The sequence below is a fragment of the Chaetodon trifascialis genome, chromosome 16, assembly GCF_039877785.1.
Source record: "Chaetodon trifascialis isolate fChaTrf1 chromosome 16, fChaTrf1.hap1, whole genome shotgun sequence".
Lineage (NCBI taxonomy): Eukaryota > Metazoa > Chordata > Actinopteri > Chaetodontiformes > Chaetodontidae > Chaetodon > Chaetodon trifascialis.
Genome location: NC_092071.1, coordinates 20214353 through 20234696, shown reverse-complemented (window position 1 = coordinate 20234696; position 20344 = coordinate 20214353). Strand labels below are relative to the sequence as shown.

The following is a 20344-nucleotide window of genomic DNA, read 5'->3' as shown; positions in this document are numbered from 1 at the left end:
CTAAGATGATTTGCGTCACTTCTTTTCATGCTCTGCTCTCTTATGTCCCTCACCTCTTTCACAATCAGAGGAATGAGAGCAGGGAGCTGTTCGCCACAAATGAATGAATGTCATTGTGTGATAAATGGGGCTGATAGATTATTCATGATGGTAGGTGACCTACCAGCCACTGCACACTGTCAGACAATGATGTTGAGACTGAAAGCACATTGCCACTCAGCCTTCAGATCAGTTAAGGCAGAAAAGTCGTGCAATTTCAGCTGTGCTGAAATAAAGTCTGAAAACTTTTTGCTCAAACTGGACACTGCACTGCTCTGAAAGGGTCTGGATTAATTCACTGATGAAAGTATCAGTATTTCTTTTTAAACCATTCCTGAATTTATCTTGTAGGCTATCAAATGTGTACATTGTGTCACTGAACCCTGTTTTTCCAACATCAAAGAATAAAGACACTCACTTCGATATGTGAAAGCACATACAGTACGGTGCATTTCCATTGACCTCATTCTCACATTTTACCACAGGAATCACACGCTTGGCCCTTTCACATATGGCAGCGAGAGAAAAAGAATGAAGGTTTATTTTTTCTTGGAAACTTCAGGATATGGACACAAATTACATCTATTCAAGGTCACCACATTTCAAATGGTGTTTAAATTCTACGATCCTATCTAAGGAACATGACACCAAAGACAGGAAATGTGGCAAAAGAGACTCAATAATAAATATAAGAGCACAGAAAATACACTAAAGGGGCTCTTGCCATTCTCATATTATGAGGCCATTGTTGTGTTAATCAGTCTTTTTTTGCATTGAAAGCTAATTTGACTTTCTGGTCCTGACCACTGCTTTGAGTTGTCTCATGCATGAATACTTCTCTGAGAGGTGCTTGAGTCAAGAGTTAAGTGTAAGTGTCCAGATAAAGAAAACAGGCAACGTGTGACACGTTCAAGTGTAATCAGTTCGCATGCTAAGTTGCCTTTCAGCAGGGAGCATCATCTTGTCACAGTTTCGAGTTCCCAGTCACATTCAAAGTGTTAGGCTATTGTGTGACCACATAAATAACAATCAACTCAAAAATCAATGTCACATGGCTGTGACTGTGCATGCGTAATATGATGATTAATTCACATTAGAACCTGTTAGTCTAAAATCACCTCTTACTTCAGTGACAGTTGTGTAACAAAAGTTTTTAAATCCTCTACATATTGGCAACATATTCTGATTTGTGACATGAAATTCAAAAGGACTCAAACCCAAATCCAGGTTGACAGGTGGACATGTGTGTTAATCCTAGCTTGAGCTGACAATAGTTCAGATCAATGAAATTGATCAACAAGTCAATTCATTTCATGAGTGACAGAATGGATTTTGACATGGATACATTAAGCTAATGACATTCATAGTAAAGCTTCATTGGACTATGAGAATGTCAATTGACCTCTGACACAGTCATTAGTGTGGAGAGCTTTCCTGCCTGTCAGCGTGACGCAGGTGAAAATCATCAAGAATCTTCAGCAGTGAGTAGAGTCGTGCGTTTGTAAGGTTCTTAACTGATTTTCGCCTTTCCTATAGAGCTAAATCAGCTGGTAGAAACAAGCCTCCGCATTGAGAAATAGAAGGGTGGGGTTGTGCCATGGGGACATTTGGAGGATGCTAGCATGGCCTGACAAAGGGCACCCAAATGTGTGCAGCAGGCAAAATGCCACAACATGTTAGCATGCTGTGCAGCCTTGTAGCCTGTGGACAGTGGTGTGTAGACAAAGAGTGGGAACGAGTCCAAGAAAACCTGCTCCCACACAGAGGGCCTGAGCTGAATGTGACCTGCAAACAATGATGTGGACTCACAGTGACGCTGAAGAATAAGAAATGTCTTCAGGCCAAGTTTACTCAAACCCATATTAAATACATGGAGACTGGTGCAGTTGTGCTCAGAGGGAGGATTGATTTGCATTTTATCACACCAAGTAAAATCATGGAAATCGTCACAAGTCAGAAAATGGGTTTATCCCAAGAGAGGCAACACGCACACAGTGTTTTACATACAAACTGAACCCTGGTGAAATCTACCAGCTTTAATCCAACCAATGAATCCATCAGATACAGTGGGAAGCAGCAGCCTCGTGGGACTAAGGGGGATTTATGGGATGTAGGCAGCAGGGTAATCCACGCTGGGCTCTCTCCCACCAGCACTAACATTAAATATTCATTTCTACGTAGGAGACAATCTGCACTAGACTCATACTATATGCAGGTAAAATTGATTAACCTGCTCTAACTGGCTGTGAATCAAGTGGAGATTCTCAGTGGAGGAGTGCAGGTGATAGTCATGACTGGAAGCATGGCTGTGGTTTGAATAGCTTTCCTATGAAAAGTCTGATTGGTTAAAAGTAAAGTTGCTGAACCAACTGCAATATAGAGCACTTTTTATCATTTAATGCTCATATTAAAATACATTATAAGTATCAGCCAATGACAAGAACTACCTGATGAGTATCTAACAGTACAGTAACAGAGACCACTTTCATCATGTGAAAACTATAAATGTTGTCAGTGTCATCATTAGATCGTGACTCAGTTACATCCTTTTTGACAGAATAGGCATCTTCATGACTTAAACATATCACAAACCCATAATGGAATGAAACTACAAAGATTGTTGGGATGGCATGGGCTGCAATAAGCATCTGATTATCTACATACTGAAGAATCTAGGTGTGAGGAAGTCTGTTCCATAGTGCGTGTGTTTCTGCCAGAGCAGGGTAGCACCTACACTGCATCAGACTGGGTGTGAGATTGAGGTGTGGACGAGCTGCAGTCACTTACAGTATGAACTCACACCCATCATACAATAAGGAGTCTTCCGTAAATTGATGCAACTGAAAGATATTTTAGGCTGTCAGCAATGCTGCCTGACTTGCTCTTTGAAAAGTGTGGCTCACATTCGCCTCAGCACGGTTTGCACCTTGTATTGTTTGTAGGAAACATGTGACAGGAGAGATCTTTGGGCTCCACCTTGTGGTCACCGTCTCAAACTGTTTCACACTTCCCTCTCGTGCTCGTTTGTCAAATAAAGCATGTTCTGTTACCTATGACTCTGTCAGTTAATCATCATGTCGTTTAAACTGTTTCTCTTGTTTAGAGTTGTTTCAAAGTTGTCTCAAGTTTCATGAGCCAAAAACACAAAACCAGCAAGATCGCCAAGCAAGCCAGGAGCTTCAAGGATAAGCTGACATTTTTTCAACATTGATATGCTAATATGTACATTGTAGTCAATATGAGCTTGTAGTCCTGAAAAGAAGAATGTGCACCAGGTTGTAGATTTCATGTGTACACAAGGACAGGACCAGGTCCACCTTGACTCGGAGGCCACATTATATCTATCGTCTGTTTAATCATTGATTTAGCCCTGCTGTCATCTCTCTCCCCCCTTCCTTCCCCTTCTACCCTTCTATTGATGGTGTATCACCTCCTTGTTTTTGACCAATAGGCTTGCATACAGACAGAGAACCAGCCTCACTTAACTCTTTAGTGTAACACAGTATAGATGTGTTTTTTTTCCTTACAATCGTGAAAAACAGGGAAAATGATTATTTTGGCAATTTTAAAGGCAATTATTTTAGAATTTTCATGCAACTGCTGTGAGGAGTTCCAGGAAGGTTTTAATCTTGAATCCTAGGGACCACTGCGTATATGGGCCAGGACACTGGGCTAACAATAGTCTGGGTTTGGTATAGTTTCAATTGAGTGAGGCTGCTGGAACTGGTGCAGGTCATTGATTCAAAATTTAACAAAAAACTTGTTGTATGATGTTCCAATTAATGTTTTCTTTCCAATACAATCTGTTCAGCAGCATTCAAGACTGAGTGACAAACAGGAAAACAGATCACCCAAGTGTGCTTAGAAAAGCCCGTTTAATCATTTTCATAAAAATAACGTAAAGAAAAGTCAAAAAAGAAGAAAGCACTAAAGGAATGGATATTCCTGCCACAAGGCCTCCCTGATGTGTGACAGAAATGTGGTGAACTCAGAATTAAGTCACATTTCAGTGAATAAATTTGTACTTAAACAATGGAGAATTAAAGGTGAACAGAGAAGAAAAATGTAGGGGAATTCAGTGAATTGAATACATTTTAATTCTATTCTCAATTTAATTCAATACTGAAGTAAAATCCAGTTCTGAATGACCCCAAACCCAGATGGCGATCAACAACATAAAAACTAAGTCAGAAAACAAAGCCGTCGTCTTCATTATGAGGTGTCCATTTGAGCAGTTTCTGGAATGTAAGAACAGGTATATCTTGCTTATTCAATATGTAAGGTACAATTTTAATATTTTTAGAGGAAAAAACATCACCCTCCTTTAAAATCTACATATGACATTCTGTTTTGCATTTGCAAGAACTCCCTCTCTTATTTTAAACGACACTGAGAGATCTGAGGTTACTCGTCAAATACTGAGCAGAACATATTCATTCTTTTTCTCTATTTCTTCTCTGCTTTGCTGCATAACTACAGATGAATCAGCACTATGGAGAGCAGTCTTAATAAGCACATAAAAACTGAAATCTCTAATGACTGCGGCAGCTTACAGCAGATGCCCCTGGGAAAGAGTCTGTTTCAGCATTTTGATGCATTGTTTGACTTTGATTTAATTTGTGCTTGTATTAAAGGGAACGGTTGCGGTGTGGGATCCAAAGCCAAGAAATGACTACCAGAGACAGAGAGGTTGAACAGCAAACTCACGTGTTTCATTAAAGAGGAAGGAATCCTGATACTCCTTCATGTACTGAGAGGATCTGGCCTCATCCAGGAACAGAGAGTAAACTCTTTTGATGTCTTCCACCTGAACCTCTGTCCCCTGAAGAAGCCAAAACACGCAATGGACATCAACACTGAGGCTACAGGAATCCATGACTAAACCACTGAAATATAAACCATCCGATGATTTGAAAAACTTGCTAGATCTGCTTGTTCAGACTGAGCTTACCTTGCGTTTGCGACACACCAGTCCAGCAGTGCTGATCAGCTGGATGGCGTAGCGCAGTGATGTCTCCATGCCGATGCGAGTCAGAACAGTATGAGCCTCCTCGCTCAGCTCCACGTCCTCCTCCTCACACCTGAAATGAAACTGTGCAGGTTGACTTCCCTTCTATAACGCTGCAAAGAGGGAAACGGATGAACGCAGATTCTCACCTGATCTTGAGGATCTGCCTCGTCTCTTTTTCGGTGTAAGGGGAGGTGGCGATGATGAGCAGGCGATCCAGCAGGTCAATGGGGATGCCGTGAGGACTCTGATAGTTTGTGCCGCGGATACTGAGAGATAAACGAGTGGGTACTCTGTGTTATATACACGACATTTAGAGTGACACGTGAAGTATGGTATGATTCATTTAGCTCATATTTGGTCATTCTCACTGTTAAAAAGCGTTGAAAAGAAATGTTGAAAACTTGAAAAATGAATTCTTATTCAAGTCAATATTTTTACAGAAGTCTAACAGTCAGATAGTCAGGATATGAGAAATTAAAAGAACTGAGACAAAAAAATCCATATTGGTGTGTTCCTAAATAAGACAGCGGAAATGACGTCAACAGTACCGAGTGATCCCTCTGTTGGTGGCCATAATAAGAACCGGGGACAAGTCGCTCTCCAGGGCACGGTTCAGGAAGGAAAAGCACTCCATGTCCAGCATATGAACCTCATCAATAAATAAGACCTGGAAGCACAAACAAAGAAGTCAAGTACAATCACAGACAAAGCAAATACAAACACAGACACACAGAGCTGAACCTACCCCAGGAATGATCTCTGCCTTGCCCTCTTCCCTCCACTCACAGACTTTGGCATTAATCTGCTCACGGACTTCAGACTTGATCTCTCCGGTGTCTCCGGAGAAGAGAGCCAGGAAGCCTTGTGTGCGGCTGTTAATGACATCGATCTCGTGCAGGGACACGGTATGGACCACCTCTTTCCTCTTCTGCAGCTCTCCCTCTGGACACTGTACAAACTGTGTCTACAAGGACAACACACAGGAAGATATGAATCTAGTGTTGTTCTGTGATTTCTTGACACTGAAATCTTATCGATCTGACAGCTACAGGATACCTGAGCTCCCATGGCATCATAGTCTCTGGCTCGGGTGAAGGAGCGACCCAACTTGCTGATCTTTCCCGTGGCTTTGTCAATGGTAATAACATCTCTAAGAGAAAACAGAGAGAGAGAGAGACAGTGTAGATCACGTACGGCTGTTGGATAGGCCTGAGTGACTCATACGTAAAGATAAATGAACAAGAGATGAACTCACCCTGCTTGAACCTTCTCTTTACTGAGACTGTCGATCATCTTGTTGCCCAAGTCATATATGGTCTCCATCTCAGTAGTCTTCAGTGTCAGCTTGCCCACCTTGGCACCCTGGGAGACAAAATTAAACATGAATAAGTTTGTCTTCAACAAAAGCAAAGTGTGCAGAAGCTCAATCAGTATAGTCTGTGAAAGTTTTTCTAAAACAGGCATGAACGAGTGTGTAAGACAGTCAGTTATGAGTGCACTTGAAGCAGCCTACCGTTCCAGTGGCTGGTCTATCAATCTGGATTTCCACCACCTCTCCTTCAATAATCTCTGTCTCTTCTCTGCAAAAGAAAGCCACTATGAAAAGCAATTCATTTTAAACAATAAAAATTAGAAAACACAGTTATTGTGTTTCCTCACTCACTTGATCCTCACTCCGATGGCTTTTCTGAAAGCTTGGCTGAGTGCCTCAGTCTTGCTCATTTCCAGGGAGAAGATCTCACTGCCAGCCAGCGCAGTGAAGGGTGTATCAGGGCCAAGAGACTGGGCGATGCCTGCATTAAAAAAAACAAATCTCAGCTGAAACTCAGCTACATCTAGGAGCAGGAACTCTTGGTTTAACGAAAACTTAACTTAAGCCAATTACATCAATGCAAGGCAACAATATGACTTCCTGAGGAGGACAATGAAATTATATTATGCTCTGGAAAGCTACCAATGTGGCCCTTACCCATAGCGATGGCAGTCTTTCCTGTGCCAGGCTGGCCAGCGATCAGCACTGCTCTGCCAGCGATGTGGCCGTCTTTGATCATCTCCAGAATGACCCCTGCTGCCCGACGGGAGGCCAGCTGGCCAACCATCCCCTGAGACACCTGCAGATGAATAGGAACAGGTATCCTTGAAGCCAAATTAGACACATATTAATGCACATCTGCACAGTCTGTGCTGTAATCCAACATGTCTGTTGAATTCATATTTCTGCTTATTATCATATACTGAGCTTGGCCTACACTGGAATCCAGGTAATCACCTTACCTTACCTTACCTCACAGATTTACATTCCTAAATGCATCTCTTCAGATTTTAAATACCAGCTGAAGAGGAAACAAGTCCCACAGCTACTTACTATGAAGACTTAACATTACCTGTCTTGGCTCCAAAGCATCATCCAAACCAAGGCCACGAATGTGAGAATGTGCTCCTGAGCACAAGATAGAAATGAACACATTAATCTTAACTACACTTTGAAGAGGGAGTGACATACACACATTATGGCTGACCTATCAAGGCACATTCATTAACTCCATGAACAGCCAGACAAGTCTTGATCTCAGTGTAAATGTGGATGCTCACCGATTCTCTCGATCCGCGTGATGTCACGAACCTCTGGAACCTTTGTAGTCGCCATCTGCATTCAGTTAAAAGCAGATGGGAGAAATATTTTAAACATAAAAAAATCAATAAATCATTGCAAAAAATGAATAGTACTCCCAGCCTATCTACTTCTCTTAGTAGTGGAAAAAGACCTTTATCGGTGGTTAAAGACGGGCTATTGGATACTGTAATAACACTGTAATGAAGGAATAAGTAAAAGTCGACTGAAAAATATTTGTGACTCCAATCTTTGTATTTAAGTCCTATTAACTGTCCAACTCTCCACAGGCATGATGGGAATTCAGCTCATAACACACAACAGAGGAGACACTAAATATAATTTCTCATCTTACAGAAATACAACCGTATAAATTAGCACAGTGCTTCACTCCATCTAAAAGGGTATCCAAAAACTGAAACTCTTGATTTTAAAAAATGTGAATGAAACAGATCAACAAAAAAAATCAGTATGCAGGTTCATAAGAGTCTCTGCCTTGTATATCAGATGGCTGAGTGCATCTGACATGAGGTCACAGATAAAGAGAAATACTCTGGAGGCTGAGCTCAGATACTTTTACTGAGGCTGGTGAGCTGATATGCTGCTGAGTGGAAAACGGCATCCAGTACTGATGAATCTAAGTTCTAATCCAGATTGCTTATATCTTGTATTTCGTTTGCAATAAGGCCGGTGCCTGAGACCTTCAGTGTCTGCGTTCACCTGGATCAGGACGATTTCCGTGTATGCTTTGCACCTCTGATGACGCTAAAGTTCTTTCTAACTAAATAGGAAAAGCGTCAGATTTCACCCCAAGTTTCAGTGCTTAATAATAAGTTAGTTAACTAAGCTGGAGGACATGAATTTAACTTAGAGGACTGTCTTGTCCAGTCGGTTGTCATAGAGACAGTTGTAACGCATGCCACAACACAAGAATGAGAGCATCTTGCTGTGGTTTTTAATTTGTAAAATTTGCCTTTTTTCATATAAAACAAAATTACCCTCGGTTGTCAGACACTTGAATTTGAGTGAAAGGACAGGCTACAAATCTTTGCTATCTTTTCCAGAACGTGAGTAAAGCAAAATACTATACTTATGCTAGCTGATGTTATGTTAGCAAACTAGCTAGCACCGTTCATTGGTTTCTCACAGGAACTAGGTATTCTTACTCATCGCCTCTTGATGCTAGAACGACTGGGAGGGATTCGAATTCTCGTAAACATGCTATAGCATCAGACTATGAAAGACTAATGTCTACCGCTAAAGTATTTCTTACAGCTATCGTATAAATCTACACTCACCTGCGCAGTCACACTTGCGAAAATGTGAGAAAGCGGCGCTTCTTTCTGATGGTGCGCTGGGCAAATGTGTCCGACAAGGAACAAGTCCTTCTTTTTCAATCTGAGTGTTAAATTGACTGCCCTCTATAGACGCGGTGCTAGAGAACAGCTCTATGAATGGATAAAAAACCTTATAATCTGTCAATTAATGAAATTACACGTCAGTTAATTCGTGAGTGGTCGGTTAGGGCTGCCTGTTCGTGTACGTCTGGATGACAGACTATGCGTTTAAGCCGGTAGACTATACCAGCTGTGAAGTGTGCTGACTAGCTGTTAGATCGCTTCCCTCATTTCCCAAATAAAAGGTACAAAAAACAAACGAACAAAACAGTCATTGAATGTATTAAGTGTTTAGTTTCACCCTTGGTGCAAAATGACAGGTATGCAATTACACAATGTAGAATTTACAAAACTCACGAAGTACGGAGATTTGTAGGGTGAATTTATTCCGGAAAGTAGCCTCTAACATGTTGTTTGATGTAACCAGTTCCATAATGACAGAGTATGGTATGTGTTTATAAGATCTAGGCCATAGGTAAGATGGACCAATATTGTCTTCTCTTGCGAGTGAACTTTATGGTAGGGGCTATCAAACATCTTGTCCTGTTTGAGAATTTTTTGCATCTCCAACAGTCAATCATCCTTGAACACTGAAGCTTTCCCAGAGTTGGGTGAATAGTGGTAGATGACAGTTCTGGTGAGCATTGCATTCATTTCTCCACTAGAGGTAGCAAGGCTCACAAGTGATTTTCCAAGTTTAAGAGTTGCTGTGCAGAGAAGCTTCAACAGCCTGAGTTACAGCAAATGGACAATGTGACAGTGTCAGTCTGCATTTTGTCAGCAGTAACTTCTGACTATTTATATGCTGCTTCTCACCAACTTTTTGCATGTAAAAATCAAATAATACACAATATATTACTTTTTGGCAGCTTCAATGTATCTCAGTGACTAAAATCAGCAACTTTTTAATGGAGAATGTCTCTAATACATGGGCACTGAGATCCAGTGATGTTTCTCTTTCAAAGGTCCATATTCTCTAAAATCTCTCCATCCATCCATCCATTTTCTATGCCGTTTATCCCTTTCGGGGTCGCGGGGGGGCCGGAGCCTATCTCGGCTGTCAACGGGCGAGAGGCGGGGTACACCCTGGACCGGTCGCCAGCCGATCGCAGGTCACATACACACACCATTCACACTCACACTCACACCTAGGGGCAATTTAGAGTCACCAATCAACCTAATGAGCATGTTTTTGGTCTGTGGGAGGAAGCCGGAGTACCCGGAGAGAACCCACGCACGCACGGGAAGAACATGCAAACTTCACACAGAAAGGCCCGACCCGGGAATCGAACCTGCGACCTTCTTGCTGTGAGGCACGCACGAGGTTTTCAGTCCTCTCTGTTGTATCTTTAAAGCTTTGAGATTCCACAATGTAAACTTCTGCAGCATCACAGCAGACGGATTGTGAAAGTTACAGAGGATGAGAACTGAAACAAAACCTTTTGTTTGTCAGTGTCATCAGTCGTGATGTTTGTTGGTGTGTAATCATTGGCTTGTGTTTTGTCTTCCATTTTATGTGAGTTAGCTGTTTGATGTTCAGGACATTTTTTTGTTGAATTAATGTCAAGTTAATCTCTACTCCCTGAGTTCTAAAATGCTGCCAGCAAAAACAAAGATGGCTGTACAATTTTATTGTCAGGCTACTTACAAGCCCTTAATTTTTTATTAAGAGAGACAGTGTCCACTAGCTTGAACCCCATTGATTTGACTCCCACTACAATGAAGTGGAACTCTTTGACAGCTACTTGCTCATGTGTTGCATCGCTAATGTATCTGCCTGAATCCAGACGTTTAATGAATAACTCAGTGTTGTGATCCTTAGAGTGAGACTGGACCATACCTTAGTCCAGCATACCACAAACATTTGAAACTGCTGGTAGATGAAGCTCAACGGTCTGTGAAGGAGCCTCTCAGTCACACCTCACCTGCTCCTGTACCGTTCCTCTCAAACCTCTCAGACCTCCACAAAACCAACACTTACAGACAGAGCAGCAGTAACTACACACATTGGATCTGATTAGACAGAGCTCAAATTAATGATTGGACAGCTTTCTTCCATCTCCACCTTCATTTTTTAGTGCACAACATACAGGCTGAGAGGTAGTTACTGTGCAGTGAAAGTTTGTCAGAATGGAAGTATGAAATAAAAATATCCCAGCATATCATTGTTATTAAATGTTTATTGATAAAAAATAAATGTATCATAATCTATATAAATGATAACATGACATATTTCAATCAAATATAACAAGTTCATTATTTCAATCAATCATTTAGATGCTCATTCACTTTATACACCTGATCTCATGTTTCACACATGTTGATTTGCAAAATATTCACAGTTATCAAGAATAGTCCCCCGATCCACATTCTGCATGGAGTCTAAAAAAAACAATCATTTAAAATATAATAATAATAATACAACATATAATCAGAGCATATTGTGTTGTATTATTATGTTTTTGTTCTCTAAATCCATAACAAAGCTGAAACACATTCACATCAATCATTGGAGGTTAATCACAGTGGGATAAGGTTGATAGCTGACTCGTACCAAACCCAGAAGCCTGGATAGACAGCCTCACTGAAGGAGGCCTTGAAGCGGTGGATGAGAGACATGGTGTCCCCTACAGTGTAGAAAGAGAGGGTCCCCCCAGCGTGGTCTAGGAACACCCCTATACGTGATGAGTAGGGTGCGTTGACCTCTATCTGGTCTTTGTTGTGGCGGGCTGAGTAGCTGGAATCAGAGCAGAAGAGGCTCCACGACTTGCGGTTGTAGCCGATGCGACAGCTGTCTCCGTAGCCCGTCCTCTTGATGCCTTTGTATGTGACTCCGATGGCAGCCCCCTCCCCGCTCCAGTCAACCTCCCAGTAGTAAGCTCCTCCAGAGAGAGCCTCCATACAAAGGACCTGGGGCAGGGAGTCGAACCGGGCAGGGTTGTCACCATAAGACTGGGGGTCTCTTTTGAGAGCAGCTTTCCTGTTCCCCCGAGACAGGTAGAGCTGTCTGTAGGCTGTGTTTGGGTCCAGAGTGAGCTGGCAAGCATCTAGGAAGATAGATTAAACATTTACTTCACAAGAGGAAGCACTTAAATTGCTTGGGTTAAATGTAAATGAGGAAAATCTTAAGATGGACAAAGCCTCACAGCAGCTTAAAGCACCCCTCACCACTGCGCCACCATTTTTAACTAACTTCTACAATAACAGGATTTGAATTAAAAGTGGGAGACCCTCTGACTGGACACAGAAATCGGCATAATCCCAGTGGTTCGATGTCACCTGCCTGCTGTGTGCCTCCACCTCTGCAGGTCACAGTTGGTGAGATACCCGGTGGCCTCGGCTAGATCTGCCCGGCCTATTATCTGGAATGCCAGAGGTATCAACACTGCTTGTGAGTTTGACCACAAACAGAAGTCAATCTAACAAAGTGCATCTTTAACTTTAACTGTAAAGTGAGACACACAACCTATGAACCCCCACTCCAATGACCTTCAAGGTCGCACATTTTGTTTATACTAATAAAAACTGGCCCCAGACAATTGGATTAAAACAGACTTATAAGACTTATTGTTATATTAGAAAAAAAAACATCATGTTTCCAAAGTTGCTAACTGACATGATCAACTTTGAAATACAAATACAAAGTTCATTGAAATACAATGAATTCTTGTTCTGAATGACAATGACAACATATATATATAGCACTGGAGGTCACACAATCAGATTTTGTGGTCGGCCACAGGGTCTGACAGAGAACTTCATCAGCATCTAATTTGCCTTTTGCACTAAAGTGAGCAAGGAGAGCAGTGTGTGTCTGTGTCAGTGCAGAAAACAAGAAAACAGTGTCAGAGAAGCTGAGACTCACATTTCAGGAACTCGTCCCTGTGCTGAGGTTCCTGGACTGGTACAGACCTGTACATGGCAGATTCATCACCTGCGAAAGTGAATATGTGTCATCATCATGTCAGAAAATAGTGACAGTGGTGTAATGGATTATAATGCTTTAAATTCATGGAGTTGTTTATATTACTGATCTAGAGTTAGATTCTGTTACCTCATGCTATTAATCACAGAAAATGAACCGTCAATAACTGCACACTGCATGTGTTATTCCTATGAAGGCTGACAGAAAACCAGCGTAAGTGGGCAGTGTTGATATTCTTGTTACACTAACCCAGATTCTGTCATAGTATCTAGTCCTGTCATCATCAGTGAAGCTGTCAAAATCCTTGCAGCTTAGCCAAATTTATTCTAGAAGAGTTTGTTAATAATATAATACTCACTGGCAGTTTGACATCCTAACCAGAGTAAACATTTAACCCTGTTGCAACTGAGTGACCTGAGGCTACACTCCAATGAATGTCATACTCCAGCCACGCTCTGCTCCAACCCCACCCTGGACTTTATGGGCATGGAAAACAGTTATATTAAGGATTTAATTGTAATTATTGCTTGTTTCCAGTGGGAAATGCTTGGCAGCGGTAAGGGTCTATATGATTTCTAATCACCATAGCTGTGCTGGTTTTGTGGATTGTCTAAAAGTTATATGTTCTAATATACTCACTTTTTGTTGATCGTCTCTTCTTGGACTCATCCAGTTGGCAGAAGGCCATTTTGTTCACTGCAAAAATACAAAATGAATGAGTTAGTATGGTAACTGTAATAATATGTTCATAACACGACATGTACTTTGTGATACCAGAGGAGTGAAGGTAAATGGGGCTTTTTAGATTCACTGGCTCCACACTCACCTGCCTTGGCTACCTTTACCAGTTCTTCATTGCTGAATTCATTCAGGTGCTGTTTCATCTCAGAGACGGCCTTGGTGACTGGGCCGAAGGTGAAGTAGGGGTTAACGCTCACTGTAGGCAGCTCCTCAGCCTCCGTCTGGGCTATCAGCATGTGGTAGCTCTGATAAGAAACAAACAGAAACACAGTTATGATAATGTGCTTTCAATTTGTTTTTGTTTGTTTTTTTCATTTTGCAGTTTGCAGTGCATTTTAGTGTTATACTGCACATGGCACATTTTCAGTTAGCAATTGCACAGACTGATACACACTAAGACTACGGAAAGGAAATGTGTATTATATAGTGTACTAGATATATTTAGTAATACAAGTTTGTCTGTTGGCCTTTTGGTTGAGCTGTGACCTGTCCAGGCTTTGCTGGGACAGGCTCTGCCACCCTGTACAGGACGGATGGTGGTGGCATTGTTCCATTATCACATTGTCAGTGTGATGCTGAATGTGGCTCATGCCTCTGTTAAGCAGCTGTCAGTTACCTGGATGAAGTGGATGTGGTCCTCAGTGCGGGACAGCTGGGTGATCTCGTTGTCTCTCCTCTTCAGATCAGCGATCTCATGGCTCAGACGCTCCATGTGGCCCTCTGCGTTGTTGAGTGCTGCTCTCTTGTTGGAGGAGATCAGCTTGGTCATCTCCTGCTGCATCCTCTCAATGGAGCGTATCATGTCGCCAAACATCTTCTCACATTCCTGCATTGCTCTCTGGGCTGAGTTCTGCGCAAAAAAACATGAATGAAATGCCATCAATCAGCCGGGTGTCACACTGGTTTTACTAGCACTCTGAGAGGCTGTCCCCACTCCGACATGAAGGAATGTCTGTCTGTGTCTGTAGCTGATTTAAATTTCCTTTCGATCTGGAGTAGGTAGTCTGGTCTCATCTATCTGATGGATGACACAAACCTTGAGTGAGTCCACTGCTTGTTTTAGTTCCTCCATCTGCTTGAGTCGGTCATGAATCTTCTCCTGGATCTCAGCCTGGGTGGCACCCAGCCGTTGCTATGAGGAAAACAACAGACATTGTTTATGAGGGTGACAGCAACTCCACAAATCAACAGCTCAAACTGACAAAAATCATCTAATCAAGATGTTTTCTAAGCTTCAACATGAGACCATAACAGTGTACAGCTCAGAGCTGCCAGTTTGAGTTGTACGTGCAGGTAGCAGCCTTGCTTTCATGCAGGCGTGCCACAGTAAAAGCTTGAGGCTTTGTTTTATGGGCTTGTTTAATCTATTGTAAGCAGGTCTTTCATGCATGACCTGCCACTGTGTCAGCACAATGAACCACGATATGTACATGTGTCACCACTGATTCACAAGTGACGAAAGGTTCTTGTAATGAAATGATACTTGTCATGCTGGGCACAGCACATTTTAGCAGAAAAACCAGAGTTGTCACCATAATTGAAGTGTCACCTACCTGCTCTTCCGCCCTCTCCTGCTCAGCAGACACCATATCGTGACCTTTGTGTTCTTTCACTGTACACAGCACACAGATACACATCTGGTCAGTGCGACAGAACAGCTCCAGACCCTTCTGATGCTGGGGACAGATCTGTCTGTCCAGGTGGCCGATTTCGTCCACCAGCTTGTGCCTTTTGAAAGTGGCTGACTCAAAGTGGGGCTTGAGATGCTTCTCGCAGTAGGAGGCCAGACACATCAGGCAGGTCTTGATGGCTTTGTGCTTCTTGCCAATGCAGATGTCACAACCTACATCCTGGGGTCCTGCATAGTTGTAGTCAGGGGACGGAGGTGGAGGTGGAAAGGATTCGGTGTTGCGTTGCATGGTGGAGTGCCGGGAGCCTCCCATGCGTCTCGGGGTGGGCCTCTTGTTGTAGGTAACCCTGCACTGTGGGCAGAGGTATGATCCTGTGTGGTCAGCATGGTCCCAGTATGTCTTCAGGCAAATGGAGCAGAAGATGTGGCCACATGGGATGGACACAGAATCCCTGAGGTATTCCTTACACAGGTAGCAGTTGTCCTGTTCGGATGTCATGGAGACAACTCAGTGCTGTCCGCTGTAATGCAGAGTAGATGCTGTGAAGACAGTCAGTGACTTGTGTCAGCACAGTGGCAAAGTGATCCCACAGGTACTACGGGCACAAGCTATATAGAGTAAACAGAGAGGAAGGCTGAACTGGTTAAGCCGAAACCAGTGAAACAAGGGCGGGGCAAGAAAGGAGCACAGTGAATGCCTCCATCAGTTACAGAATCTAAAGCATAAGGAATGAAAAGTATGACATAGTGTTAAGCCTTGTTAGGTGTTGAAAAAAAGTTTAGTTCCTCTGTAGATATATGGGTTATGTTTGGATTTCATGTAGACAACATAAAAATATAAGGACAACATAGTATAATATAAGCTGTCCAATATAAACCTCTCAGATTTTGTGCATGTTTGAGGAAGGGGTACAGAGTACAACATGTGCTGTTTAGAATATTGTTAGTGGCATTTGCATCCAGTAAGTAGATGAGATAAAGCCAAAAGGCACATTCAGAAATAAGGAGGGACCTATGAGACAATGCAGTGTAAAGAAACCACAGGTGTGTCACACTCTACAGTTTAAAGTCATGTAATTGCTGAGTGAGACTGACTGGAGACAGACTGTTCCCTTTGGGTATGTAATGATACTCACTTAAGTCACAGTACAAACTGACCTCAAGATAAAGAGATTATTTTCTGCACTTCGATGAATGATGATACATCTTTTCTGGTGATCAGCTGTAACGTCTCATCAGCAGCAGTATCAGCAGTGACTCCTTTCTTTGTGATGTGTGGTCACTGGATGAAATGTAGCTTTCTTGAACCAGTGAGATTTCTCTGGTCTTCACCTCACCTGTAACCAGTTAATTACCAAGTCTGCTGTACTCTGCATGCCATCTGCACTCATTTCTAATGAGGTTTGACAAGATGCCTGCAGTTTCTGTAAGGAAACACTGGATCTGTATTTCTGTGGCATGAGATCAGCTGGAGTACCACCTTAAAATCTCAAAATATGCTCCTTGAAACCCAAAGCAATTCTAAGACATTTTACTCCTCTGTTCTAAATGAATTCCTTCTTGATTTCATCTTACAGTGAACACACCTCCCAGCCAAGATGGAGTTTCGGGCCTGTTGAAATGGAGATAGGAATGCAACTACACTTGATAGCCCAGATAACAGGAGGGCTGAGGAAGCCTGCTTAAAAGATTCCATTGTGTTAGAGCCAGCAGGGCCCGAGCTGAGTGCCAGGCATTACAGGGTCTGTTGTTCGTCAGCGACAGTAACTATGGCCGACGTGTAAGACTAAAGGTAGCATCTAATTGGACAAAAAGTCGTACTCTTCAGTGACACAACGTTAACTGAGACTTAATATAGCAGTTACAATAAGGTGAAAACAACAACATTTAGTTAAATTTTCACAGCTGTGAATTAATTTGTTTTCATGAATAGATGCAGATTACTGATTTTTTAGAGAATCATTTTGACAAGAATTTTTCATTATCATTTAAAATATGAATAGATAATCAAATTGATATTTTTATCTCATGGTTTTACAAATTTAATCTTCCAATTTAATATTCATTGCACATAGGAGCACATATGTATATATGTTAGATAAGCCTGCATTTATTTCTAATGATGTTGACAAAAACCACAAATACAGCCATCAGTTGTGGGTGAAAATGGCCGAGTTGAGTCAATCTCCAGAGTTTCAGTGTCTAAACTGACGCTAGAAATGGTCTTGATTAAATTAGCACGTTATTATTGTCTTGCAAAGCATTTTCTCCTCTTTACATATTTTCTGCACCTAATTGGCCCTTTAACCTTCTTTTTAAGAGATGGGGGAGGAGATGGACTTTGCTTCCATAAAACAAAGAGAATTTATGGAGAAGAGGAAGCTGTTGGTCTATTATTAGTACATTTAACCTCAATGTTTGAGCCACTGGATCCACAGTGGCTCTCAATGACTGCAGCTCCTGGAAATCTGTTTCACCAAAGAATCTGTTTCATAGCACAAACACTAATGAGAGCAAACATGATCAAATGACCATCTGTCGAGGGTGTGTTACTCAATTGTGACCCTCCCTCCATTTACAAAACACAAACATGCTTTCTCCGAACTTCCTGTGAATTGTTTCTAAGATGAGGGCTCAGGTCTGATCTTATTTTGAAGTTTCACTTTGGTTGACTGTCCTCAAGTCCCCCTCCAGTCAAAATGTGATTTGCTTGTTGTTACTCCCCTTGGATGTCTGGGCTCCACTGTGAGGAATGATGTATATGCAGTGTGACACTAGAGCACTGTTTTCAGATTCATCTGCCGAAGGGGGAAGTTCCTCTTGGCTCACCTTAAATCTGAGTTTATGATGTGTATGTATGAGCAGCATTTGTGACATTACAACTAGTTTGAGGCCAATCAAAGTTCAGCGTGCAACTTATACAAGCGAGTTGTGGAAACCAAAAGCTTGCAATGCACAAACACTGACAATGGACTTTTCAGTGAATGGGAAAACCACAGTGTCCAGCAGTGAAACTTTTAAATGAATATTTGCATCGTCAGAGATTCTTGATTTTTCACTGAGGGTGAAGAAGTACATTTTTTTGCAGAAAAAAAAACAGATAATTATTATCCAAAGCCAAGTTATATTTGATTGGCTTATCAGCATGACCCACTGTTCAGCTTTTAGCCAAAATGAATTAAGTAATTCAAATTAATTAAGATTAAAATTCTCAACAACAACTCAACAAATTGTGCACATACAATTGTACAATGTATTTTTTGTCAAATCTGCTTATTGCCATGAGGTTGTCATCGCAGCACTCGGTGTGATGGCCTTGTGGCGGTGTGTAGCCTTCTCATTCACACTTGGTCTGTCGTCACTTTTGTGTAAACCAATATCAATAAATGTGTAAACTTGTTTTCCATACCATGCTTGAATATTGCATCTTGCAGTCTTATTACACTCACTCACTCAGTGAAGTGGGTCCTTGTGTCCTTTGATCAAGCAGCCTTTTGTGTTCTCCTGCACTCGCTCTGCAGATAGCATGCTCACCGCACCTTAATGAAGGTTGACCTTTCTCCTTGAACTTGGACTGAGCTACAAATGATTGTGGAGTTTCTGTTTGCTTCATCAAAGAAGGCTGGAACTTGCCACTCTTTTAGAGAGGCTTGTTATTGAATCTTATTAAAGTGAGTTTTATCATTAACATTGCCATGCTTCATATTGACTTTCTCACATAAATAGACATTTTTTATCATATGTACAGTATATAGTTTTAACTTTTCTATCATGAGTTATAAATTCAAATATATCAGAGCTTGATCCAAAGTTTTTTTCCTTGGCAGTGGTCCTGTCCACTGACAGGTAGTTAATCTGTAAGTACAGAGTGCTCTCTTTGCAGTGGAGGAAGGAAGGAAAAACTGGCTTATCAGAAACCTGACCAAATATGGAGAGGTGAAACTACCAAGTGTATGAAGTAATGCAAGATATGAATTGAAGGTAGAGCCACTTTTTACAACCTTAAATTCTGCTGTATTTTATTTTATTTTATTTTGCTCCATGATTGTGCATCAGGCAGGAAATACAAAACTTCTTTTTTCAGGCAAGAGTTCCCTTACATACTTGCTTTAAAGACCGCGAATGGGGCGTTAGTATTGGTAGAAACCAGAAGAGTAGACTTAAATGAAATGTAAATGAGAGGTTATGATGTCAGCAGACACTTCACGTTGCAGAGTCAGGATCACAGAAGGGCTAACTTATGCAACTACAGGAGGGACAATTTGTCATCATGAAATAATGCAACATAACTTGCGATGAAGCATGCACACAAATATGTAAAAAATCCATTGCAACAACACACCTGGAGCTGGCAGGACCTTCTGGACACCTGTGCATGCGTGTTTCCGTTTGCTGTCTCAACCATGAATATTTTCTTTCTGCTGCACAAACATCTACAGTTACAAAAGTGACCCAACTGGTTTGACTGGACACTGTGTAAATACTGCAGCTCTGAACTCTGCATATTGGACAAACCACCTACAGCAAGTTCAACTTGTAGCATTTTCTAGGTGATAAGAAGGAGCAAGCGGCGACGTTTGAAATTACTTTGAAACTTTGCTTGAGCTCACAGTGTCTGTTTGTTTATTGGGTGGTCCCCTAAATTCCTACAGTACCTTAGGCTGCATTCATGTTTGTCAGACTATAACCGGTCTAAGACAATGGCGATTCTGTCTGACAACAATAGGTGGAAATACAGCTGCCGAGAAGTGTGTGCGCAATTCAGCCACAGATGAGCCACATGAGAAATTTGAGAATAAAGGAAACTCTGAGGGAAGTGGAAGCTTTTTCTAGCACATTAGTTGTCACTTCTTGTGCTTTTTGCATTTCATTCATTCTCCTTCTTTCACTCACTCTCTCTCTCTCTCTCTCTCTCTCTCTCTCTCTCTCTCTCTCTCTCTCTCTCTCACTCCTTTCCTGACTGCCCGCCCTCTCTCTCTCTCTCTCTCTC

General features: G+C 41.8%; 2 protein-coding genes across 2 annotated transcripts; both read right to left on the bottom strand.

Annotated features, from left to right (window-relative positions):
- Nucleotides 1-3895: 3895 nt before the first annotated feature.
- Nucleotides 3896-9021, bottom strand: ruvbl2 (RuvB-like AAA ATPase 2). Its single transcript, XM_070982843.1, has 14 exons — nucleotides 8960-9021; nucleotides 7643-7697; nucleotides 7435-7490; nucleotides 7020-7161; nucleotides 6714-6843; nucleotides 6564-6630; nucleotides 6306-6412; nucleotides 6107-6200; nucleotides 5796-6014; nucleotides 5599-5717; nucleotides 5197-5316; nucleotides 4991-5120; nucleotides 4747-4861; nucleotides 3896-4277 (listed from the first exon to the last, which is right to left on the bottom strand). The coding sequence occupies exons 2-14, from the start codon at nucleotides 7695-7697 to the stop codon at nucleotides 4252-4254; spliced, it is 1380 nt and encodes a 459-aa protein (XP_070838944.1). The 5' UTR covers nucleotides 8960-9021; the 3' UTR covers nucleotides 3896-4251.
- Nucleotides 9022-11231: 2210 nt separating this feature from the next.
- Nucleotides 11232-15927, bottom strand: ftr83 (finTRIM family, member 83). Its single transcript, XM_070982473.1, has 7 exons — nucleotides 15278-15927; nucleotides 14761-14856; nucleotides 14341-14574; nucleotides 13810-13969; nucleotides 13623-13679; nucleotides 12924-12992; nucleotides 11232-12105 (listed from the first exon to the last, which is right to left on the bottom strand). The coding sequence occupies exons 1-7, from the start codon at nucleotides 15851-15853 to the stop codon at nucleotides 11579-11581; spliced, it is 1719 nt and encodes a 572-aa protein (XP_070838574.1). The 5' UTR covers nucleotides 15854-15927; the 3' UTR covers nucleotides 11232-11578.
- Nucleotides 15928-20344: the final 4417 nt, after the last annotated feature.